Source organism: Brassica napus, unplaced genomic scaffold (genome assembly GCF_020379485.1).
Source record: "Brassica napus cultivar Da-Ae unplaced genomic scaffold, Da-Ae ScsIHWf_69;HRSCAF=117, whole genome shotgun sequence".
Lineage (NCBI taxonomy): Eukaryota > Viridiplantae > Streptophyta > Magnoliopsida > Brassicales > Brassicaceae > Brassica > Brassica napus.
The window spans coordinates 1-10,255 of record NW_026016754.1 but is presented as its reverse complement, the minus strand read 5'-3'; the positions used below and the strand labels follow the sequence as shown (position 1 = coordinate 10,255).

The 10,255-nt window shown below is 35.7% G+C and overlaps 1 protein-coding gene and 1 long non-coding RNA gene across 7 annotated transcripts; one reads left to right on the top strand and one right to left on the bottom strand.

Annotated features, from left to right (window-relative positions):
- The first annotated feature begins 1,737 nt into the window (after window positions 1-1,737).
- LOC125605078 (probable hexokinase-like 2 protein) lies at window positions 1,738-5,741 on the top strand. The gene is made up of 8 exons (XM_048775085.1): window positions 1,738-2,152; window positions 2,236-2,386; window positions 2,455-2,709; window positions 2,783-2,941; window positions 3,034-3,132; window positions 3,454-3,584; window positions 3,676-3,757; window positions 3,934-5,741. The coding sequence occupies exons 1-8, from the start codon at window positions 1,869-1,871 to the stop codon at window positions 4,249-4,251; spliced, it is 1,479 nt and encodes a 492-aa protein (XP_048631042.1). The 5' UTR covers window positions 1,738-1,868; the 3' UTR covers window positions 4,252-5,741.
- Window positions 5,742-6,660: 919 nt separating this feature from the next.
- LOC111207292 lies at window positions 6,661-10,231 on the bottom strand. 6 transcript variants are annotated; one of them, XR_007336633.1, is made up of 5 exons: window positions 8,596-10,230; window positions 8,003-8,361; window positions 7,831-7,914; window positions 6,955-7,746; window positions 6,661-6,878 (listed from the first exon to the last, which is right to left on the bottom strand). It is a non-coding gene; the product is annotated as an uncharacterized LOC111207292 (long non-coding RNA). The 6 variants fall into 6 exon arrangements; XR_007336631.1 differs by having other exon boundaries at window positions 6,983-7,746; XR_007336634.1 differs by having other exon boundaries at window positions 7,129-7,746; window positions 8,596-10,229.
- Window positions 10,232-10,255: the final 24 nt, after the last annotated feature.

Sequence of the window (10,255 nt, the reverse complement as noted above, 5' to 3'; positions counted from 1 at the left end):
AGCATCTAGCATTTCATAAAACCTTTTTGCATCCAAATTAGGTTCTTCTACATTTCCAGTTCCATCAGCTATTGTTGTAGTTGTTTCTAAAAATGCATCACTAATCATATCTTGAACCCTATCATGATCTACCATCTGCTCCTGATCTTGATGATAATTATATTCATTATGCAAATGATTCGGTTCTTCACTATGATGACCATCCTCAAAATTATTATTACTACTACTAGCTTCATTTCCCCCATAACCCTCTCCATGTTGATACCAAATGTAGTACTGTGGTGTAAATCCTCTGTTTACTAAATGCTTCCATACAGTTTCACTACGTGCAAATTTTGAATTCTTGCATTTCCGACAGGGGCAGAACATCTTACCGCTTTCCTGCGTGATCGGTGTACAGCCCGTCTGGTGCATGAATGTCTCTAGCCCGCTCAGAAATGCGTTCGTCACCCTCCCGTCGGAATCTTTGTGCAAATACATCCAACTCCGTAACTCGTAAATACTACCGCCACCGGCCATTTTTTTCTTAGATTTTTTTTTGAAATCTTTTTTTTCTGATTTTTTTCGGATTTTTTTCAGATTTTTTTTTTCCGTTTGTGTGTTGTGAGGAAGAGAGTTGTGGGAAATGACATACATATAGAGAAATTTTTGAGTTGGGTAGTTGAAATATAACAACGATTTTACAAGGAATGTTTTACATGGATTTTACATGGTTTTAACATAATATCTACAATGACTTTACGACGAAATTAGGTAAGTTAAAGCACATTGAATACACGTTTTCACCTAAATATAACGGTAACATGTTTCGTTGTAATGTCGATGTAATGATTACGACGTATTTCTCATTCAACGTACTTTCGTCGTAAACTTACATAGATTTTACGACGAACATTATTCGTCGTAAATTTACATGGCGTTTACGACGAAAGTTGGATTCCTCGTAACTGCGTTGTAAACACCATGTAAATTTACGACGAAATATTTTCGTCGTAAATCTTCGTTATTATGGGCACGTTTTCTTGTAGTGTACAGAGAGAAAAGTCTAATTTATATATATTGATTAAAAGGTTTAAGAGATTATTATGTGACATAACGGATTATTAATTACGTATGTCTATGGATTTCTGGTTCGGTCAATAATTTCTTGCAAATTTTTGAATACCAAATAATTCATGTGTAATGGATTTAATATGTCACTGTTTATATTACACACTGACACTGGTTATATATAGATTGCGACATGTTCAGTGCCATAAACAAAGAAAAGACTGTAGTTAGTATAAATTAATAAACTGTAAAAAAGTAGTGGTAAAAAAGAATCACGTGTTTCATGGCACTCTAGTTGCTTTCAAATGCATAACATTTTTTAGTTAGGACTTAATCACCAATAGTAAAGTACTATATGATAATCTCTGAATGTATATAACATCCACATGGTATGACAACTCGCTCTATAGTATATCGATCACGTACTAAAGTAGCCAACCACATTACATTAACAATAGCAAAACTATGTATTGTTAGCTCAAGTAGAAAGGACTTTGGTTATTGCGTCAGAGGTCTCCAATGATTGATGAAACGAAACTAATATTACATGCGGTAGATTTGGGTTTAGAGAAAAATGTAAAAAAAAATCATTCAACTTCTTACGGGAGTATTTTTTTTACATTTTTACATAATCAAATTAGTTATGACGGTATACTAAACCAATTAACCGGTTTATATAGAATCAATAAAAAAGTTGAAAAGAGTGTTGAATGATTCAAACTTGATACGGAAAACATGCTAACAAGAGAACGCATCTTATCTTTGTAAAATCGTAACTATGTTGATCGGAGAACGGGGTAAAAAGCTGCAGAGAAAACATGGCCAGGAAAGAGGTGGTGGCGGTCACTGCTGCGGTGGTTACTGCGGTTGCAGCGGCTGTAATAATTGGTCAATGGGTGCGGAGGAAGGAGCGGCGGCGGAAACAAACACAGATGATTTTGAGGAAGTTCGCTAGAGAATGCGCCACGCCGGTTTCGAAGCTATGGGCGGTGGCGGACGCCTTGGTAGCCGACATGACCGCCTTTCTCTCTGCCACTACAGCCGCCGGGAGTTGCGGCTCCCTCAACATGCTCGTTTCATTCGCCGGTGCTCTCCCTTCAGGGTAAATAAACATAAAACTCTAGCCCTCTGGCTCAAACAGAGTATTATTAGGTGACGATAAATTAAGGGTGTTTTAACTTGTAGGGAAGAGAAGGGGCTACGTTATGGAGCTAACTTGCGAGGCAAGGAACTTCTACTGTTACGTGGAACTTTAGGAGGTAACGAAGAACCTATTTCCGATGTGCATAAACAGGAGATTTCAATCCCTGCGGATGTTTTAAACGGCTCTTTCAAGGTATATATATCGAGGGACACAATTTCTTGTGGTACACGTTAGGTTACTAAAGTTTATTTTGTGTTTAGGAGCTGTGCGATTACATATCCTTGGAGCTAGTTAAGTTCATTGGGATGAATCCTGGAGAAGAAACAGATGAAGTTAAGAATCTAGGGTTTACGTTAACACGCTATGTCGAACAGATTGGGCCTAGTTCAATCTCGGCGATACAGAGGAAGGGCTTAGCAAATGATGATGATGACACGGTTTTGAAGGAGTTTGTGAATTATATGAATGAATCATTGGAGAGTCACGGACTGAAGATTCGGATGAACGTGGCGCTGGTAAGTGGGTCTGAAGATTAATCTCGACTTTCTTGTGATGATATGTGATGATAATCTTGTTTATTGAGATCAGGTGGATGACACAATTGGAGTGTTGGCTGGAGGAAGGTACTATCATAAGGACACTGTGGCTGCAGTCACTTTAGGTATGGGAACTAACGCTGCTTACATCGAACAAGCTCAAGAGGTTCTCAGATGGAAACCCTCGATACCAAACGAGCCACAAGAGATTGTATGTTAAGATAGTTTCACCACATTGATCTAAACCGGTAAGAGTTTCAAAGTTACCTTGAGTTGATTGTACATCATGATACGATTGTATAGGTTATTAGCACGGAGTGGGGAGATTTCAGATCATGTCATCTTCCTGTAACTGAATATGATGCTGCTCTTGACGCAGAAAGCTTGAATCCTAGAAGCTGCGTAAGAGCATCTCCAATCTTATTTCATTTTCACTCAAAATTCCATTTTGCAAGAAAATTTATTCTAATCATACTATATTTCTAACTCAAAAATGAAAAAAAAATGGATGTTCTCCAACACTGGAGTGATTTAACTATTTTTGCTTTATCACTATTTTAAAAATAAAATAATGTAGGAGTAAAATATAACTCTATTTTAAAATTATTCTATTTCAAAGTAAAAACGGAATCACAGTGGAGATGCTCTAAGCACATGTATTGATTAGTTCTCTTAGGCTTCATGTTTTGTGTGTTTTGAGAATCTTGGTTACTATGTTTCAAGGTATTTGAGAAGATGGTGGCTGGAGGATACTTAGGGGAGATAGTGAGAAGAGTGTTGCTAAAAATGACACAAGAATCTGCTTTATTTGGAGATATACTACCTCCAAAACTGACAACCCCTTACACTTTAAGGTACATGTAACTAAATTTCTGAGACTAATAAGAAACTATATATTATTACAATGCAAGGACATTAATACATGAACTTTTCCTACATGTTCAGTTCGCCAGATATGGCCGCGATGCATCAAGATATATCCGAAGATCGAGAGATTGTAAACAAAAAGCTCAAGGATGTTTTCGGAGTAAGTATTTGTATTTTCAACTTCAAATTTATGATATTCTTTTTCATTTTTTTGTTTGCATTTACATTTAAATTTGAATGCATCATATTAGCTTTATGTTTAATCGAAAGCTTTATGTTTAATCAAATAATTGAAGTTTGTTTGTGTGAAGTCGCATATCTATGTATAACATGCAGATCATGTATTCAACTCTTGCGGCTAGAGAAGTGGTGGTTGAAGTGTGCGATGTAGTGGCGGAAAGAGCGGCGCGTGTGGCAGGAGCAGGAATAGTTGGGATGGTAAAGAAGCTGGGAAGGTTAGAGAAAAAGATGAGCATTGTGATAGTTGAAGGAGGATTGTATGATCATTACAGGGTCTTTAGAAACTATCTTCATAGCAGTGTTTGGGAAATGCTCGGCGATGAGTTATCGGACCATGTCGTCATTGAGCATTCTCACGGTGGATCTGGTGCCGGAGCCCTTTTCTTTGCTGCTTGCGGCAACGTTAAAACCTAAGAGCTGAAACAAGAAGATAACCAGAGCGAATATAATTTTTGTTTTTGTTTCGTTTCCCAAAACCATTATTCTATTTTGACGTTGTCTTGTAAAATACTTTTTCCAACATCTGTTACATTTACTTGTTAGAGAAACTAAATAAAAATAGTCCTCATGTAAGAGACTTGTTACAAAGCGTGGCCTAAGTGTTATACACTACAACCGGCTGCAACCATTAAAAAAAAAATTCTATTACCGATGTACCAGTAAAACAAGATATGAAAGCTCATTGTTGACAGAGGATCATGCACTAATGTTGCTAGCATTTATATGGTTATAAACATGGTCTAGAAGAGACTAATAAGCATCTGCATCCATATAAACTAAAATGATTAGATATAATTATATTGGTCAGTAAAAACAACATATGAATCCTTGGGCACTTCTGATTAAATAGCTCATAAAAGTTGTATCTAACGTCCACAAGTTAAAATGAACGATTTAAGCAGATATGGGTTTTGAGTTTTATGGACTTGTAATTTATATACAACTAGTGGTTTTCCGGCGCTACGCGCCGGGTTTTTATAATATTATTTATTAATTGTTCTTATACAATAATTTAAATATATAGTTGATTGTTAATATACATTTTATTATAGATATATAAATTTAGATTTTTCCACCTTAGAAAATAAGATATTTATCAAAAGTACGTAGATATAATATATTTCACTTTCTACATCATTGGTCCCAAAAATTATTGTAAAGAAAGTGAATTTTAACTTATGCATAAATTAATTAACCATTTATAGAATAATATTTATAACCTTTTGTCTGAATTTATGTTACTTTGTCTGAATATTATGTTCATTTGACCCAAAAAAAAGATATGTTCTTACATTTTGAAAGGGATTACATATTGATAATGGATATTCACATCTCATCAACTCACAATGATCTTAAGTAAAAAGTGAGTTTGTTTTCGTAAACTGGATCTCTAATTAAAGAAAAACCAAGCAAATATTTTTAATCAAAATATAATAACATACATAAGGGATCGAATATATTTCAATATATCATCAAAAGGATGCGTTAAAGGTTAAAAGCGATAAAAAAATATGTAGCATATTTTACTGATTCAGTTTGGGAAGAAACACCACAAAACATGCATAAGTGATCTAGTATATTCAAATATCAACAAATGGACACTTCCGAATTCTGACAAAAAAATGTGAAGCATATACTTTGCTTTATCCATTTGAAACATTTTTTTGAAATCGTACACTTTTTCTATGCATATAGCATATTAAAATCTTGGATGCTGATTGTAGTCATGAAAGGAATCTTAATTTTTCTAATTTCCTACATGTCTGTTGCTTTTTTGGTGTTAATGTTGATACTATGAAGAATGATTTGTTTCTTGTGGCTGAATATGAGATGGTCCTAATTTTGTTATTTGTTATATTTTATCACCTTCCTATGTTGTGTCCAAAAAAAAAAAAATCACATTTCCTATGTAGGTTAGTTTTTAGGAATATAGTAATGCTCACTTTGCTTACTTGTGAGTATATGTGGTTAATCGTTGTTTCTTTGTGTAGGTGTGAAGAGGCTGTGTGATGTGTTGTCGTTGGCTGTTGAGAATTGACTTATATCTGTAATCCGATAAATTTGTTGTAAAGCTCCGTTTTAAGGATAGGCCTGACCGGCCGTTTATTCCCTGGGAGGAACGTTATTAGCGACGATTGTAAATATGTTGGAGGCATCAATGTAGTGGTTCGGCATGTCACTATGTGAGAGTCTGGTGATATGTGTGAATTCTGTTTGTGTGTTTTTTTCACTTGCTCACATATGTTCTCGTATAGTTTATTTAGCATTTGGAGCGACGTTGAGTAGATTTTATTTAGAAGCGAATCCTCACCTTAAGAGGGATGTCTCGTTAGGTTGCTAGACTGATGATAAGATAATCAGTGGGGCTTGATTATACTTGATCTGAGCTTCTCCCTGTACTTGTGAATATTTATCAACTAATGTATGTTGCAGGTGGTTTCATTGCATTTTGGGCTCCACAAATTGTTTGAAACTTATAGATAGCATGAGGGGAATAATCAATGTCCTAAAAGAAACTTTGAGTCATTAGTACATCCAAGCATTTGGCAGGTGGGAGGAACTTATGAGAGTTGATTCTTACGTACTGAGGCTGTAGGTTGTTGAATACTCGTTGTAGACAATATTAGCCACACCCTTTTGTGTCCGCTTTACCTTCTATCTCTTGACAAATTTTGTTTGTTTCTGTTTGGATGTTGCACATGAAGAGGCTAGTAACGTTGTCTTTCAGTCAAATGTGAACATTGTAGGACTTTTGGTTGTCCTTAGTTAATTAATTGTAACGTACGGAACTTAGAATGGGCTGAACTGTGAAGCTGGTGGAAAGAATTTAAAAACTTAACAAATGCTTTTAAGAAACACGGGACAAAGAGAAACTTAAAATTAATTTAGCTAAAGGTGAACAAATTGTATAAGTCAACCATGGGAGTGTACAATACAAATATTTAATTCCTGGTAACATTAAATGCAGAGCTCATACAGACCCCTCTCTGAGTAAGTGGTGGAATGTGTTCAAGGGGTGTATGCTAGATCCCTGGATCAGACTGCAAACCATTTAGAAACAATGAAGCGTTAGCAAACAAAAATAATTTTGAAAACAGTTACAGAAAAGACAAATACAATGGAGAAGCAATTCCTCCTCATCTACGAGAACTATATCAATCTCCATAAGTTCTATTACTTTCTTCACATCCCGAGCTTCCCAAAAATAGAGAAGCCGTCTGACAACCGTCGTCCTAGACCGAACAGCCTTCAACTGAGAGAGAGGAAGTTGAGAATTGGTCATTATGGTACCTGCTTTTAGAGATAGTTTGTAAAAAAGGATTGATTGCGAGACGACCAAATCTTCGGGGTCCTCACATCTGGTTCGTATATATAATAAAATAAATGGGTCAAAAAACGCAGGAAAGCTGAAAAGTTGAGGAAGTGATGAGTAGCTTTAAGTGAATTCCACCATTTACACCCAATCATTCATCGTCGGAAAGTGGAGGAAAGGCACAGCTATGTGAAGCTTATACGAAACGACTAAGCTAAACTCAGAAACAAATTTGCTTCTTAGGCTTGTTGACATAATTCTCATTTATATCTCTCAACCATATGATAGAGAGTCTATTAGTGTTGACTGTTGAGCTACGCAGACAGTAAAAACTCTCAACGTTGGCCCAGATATGAAGTTGTTAACTTACAATGCAATGCCGACTGTATTTGTATTAGGCTTATGCAAACTGTCAAATTTCTCAACGTTGGCCCACAGATGGATTGATATGGTTTCAAGAAGACCTTTTGAAATAGAGATCAAACAACAAACCTCTGTTATTGAAAATAATAAGAGAAGAATGAGGTCTGGAGACAAGTGGTAGAGACTCTGATGCCGCTGAGAATCAAGTGAGGGTGAGTTGTTGATGGAAGCAACTGCATTTTAGGCATGTTCCAATTTTAATGGTCTCAACAACACCTCTCGGCCAATGATCTATCTATTAGGACAAAGAAAGATACCTGATATTGTAGCCACGGTTCTGTTATTTACAGATTAATGGCCATCTTCCTTTGCTAAAAGTTGTGCATACATGTCGCCAGAGGCTGTAAAATTTTCATCATCATAAGATTATGTTCTTATGCAAAAACAACAACCAAAACATACTGAGAAGCGTCTTCTTATGACACATACCTGTTAATATTGATGATAAATTGCAAAGGGAGTAGAGTTGGAGAGCTGTGGCAATACATAATTAACTAAATTTCATGGGTTTTGATCTTGTGCATCCATAAGTAAACTGCAGATCAGAAGATATAAGTGTTGACATATAATAACCGAAACAAAATTTCACTTATATACAAACACTTATATAGTACTTACTTAGAGAAACCGTTTTTTTGTCCACATTTTTCTTGCTTCTTTAGAAACTTTGGCTCCAAGTCTCCAACTTTTGGGGCTTTAATAATTTTGTTTTCAAGGGCAACATTATTCATTACTTTGGCCTTAGCTGTCAAAAATATTTCTTCTACCATATCAGATGTAGATGATTCCTGCATTTTTTCAATTAGAACATTTTGTTAGAATCATAAGATTTATAAAACTAAGACTAAGTGAAACGGCACAGGTTGGAACTTTCTTTAATATTAATCTAAGCGTTACAAACTCTTTCAGGAGATGCAGTTTTGGCTGATGAGAGCTCGTTTATGATGCAGTTTTTTTGAATGAAAAGTAATTATTGAAAACAATTAGATATGGTCAAAATCAAGGAACTGGTCTGTAGCTACCAGAAACGTAGGAGACGCCCATCTGAAAACAACGTACGGACTTCAAATCACAAAGAAGGATATGGGTTGACACCATGGTTGCAGGTTGTGTTTGTAAGGCGAAGAAATAGGATTGAATCTTGTGAAGGAGTGGAAACGGGATTATCAATGGAACCTGGAAAAGGATTAACTAAAACTTACGTAGTGTGAGAGCTTGATGATAGGAAATGCTGTAACCTAGTGCCAAGCTTTATGAGAACTGGGATTTATGAGAACTGAGAAGACGCAGACTATCGAAGAAAGAGAGTTATGTTAATGGGTTTCGCATATCATTTGAGAGGTTGGGCTTGTTAATCTATCAGTAACTTATGTAGCCCAGGTTTTTATTTCGTTCAACAAAATGGTAAGCTTGGTGTAGAGTGACGACACGTGTCTCTATTTGCTCATCCCTCTCTGTCGACGTGGACGCCTGTGGAGTGAGAAAAGTCAGTTTTATTATTATAGATAGATTTATCAACTGCTATGGATTTTGTTTAAATGATTAATTACCATTACAATTTTTTTTTTGTGATTATGTAACACATAAACTGAAAATTATTCTTCCACTCACGACAAAAAAACCAACATGTTGAATCTGAGTTCGGTGGGGAGTCGATACGTACGGACTGAATTTGACGGTGGGTTATTTAAGAGTCGGTTCTTAACTTTTTTAGTTAAAAGTTAAGAGACAGTTTCTTCTATTCCGCTAAGAACCCTAACCTAAGAACCTCCAAAAAACATGCTCTTAGAGCATGATTATCCCTAGAAACCCATAAAGTTTCGTAAATACATTTTAATAACTATTCAACTATTAAATTTTAGCTAAAGACCTTAGTTAAGAATCACCTAATTTTTGTGTTACAATGGTAGTTTCTTAATTTGGGTTTCTTAAAAAAAAATTAACTTTTTTTATTAAATAAAACATATTTATTAAATAAAACATATTATAAGATAACATTTTAAACAAAGATTACTAAAATAAACATTTCAAAGATATTCATTATTGATTGGAAAAGGTATTGGTTTACAAAGTGAAAATAAATGGAAAAGTTAGCGGGTGCTCGTCCGAACTGGCCGGAAAAATACAAATCGGAAAGAAATACAATGATTAAGACCTTAAGTTTTAACCGTCAAGTGTGAGTGTAAAAGTCTGGATCCCTTTTTCTGCGGTCTTGTCCTTTTTATATAGATAAACCTTTTTTCTTGTTCGCTTTAGGTCATCCTTACCCAATTGACTGAGTTCTGTCTCTCGGCTGAGCAGCTGGGCCAGGTAATCGGGCTTTGGGGCCGGACTATGGTAAAAACCTTGTGGAGCTGAATAAAACAGTCTTTAGCCGAGCATGAATATTGAGTCGGAACCTGTCGAGCTAAGCTGATTCGAGCCGACTTGATGGGCTGAATCTCTTATTTAATAGATTATTGCGGAGGATGTAATCCATCTCCTACACAACAGACAGAAATATATCTTCTCCGGTGACACGGCAAGACATGTGAGTATACCATACCGCCGGTGATGCACTACCGTCGTCTTAATATGCAAATGCAAACAATGAAGGCATGAAACAGCCCACTTAAGATAAAGCCCATTGGGCTTTTCAAGAATGTTTCATTTCACTGAAATGATTTCAGTGAGTCCACTATT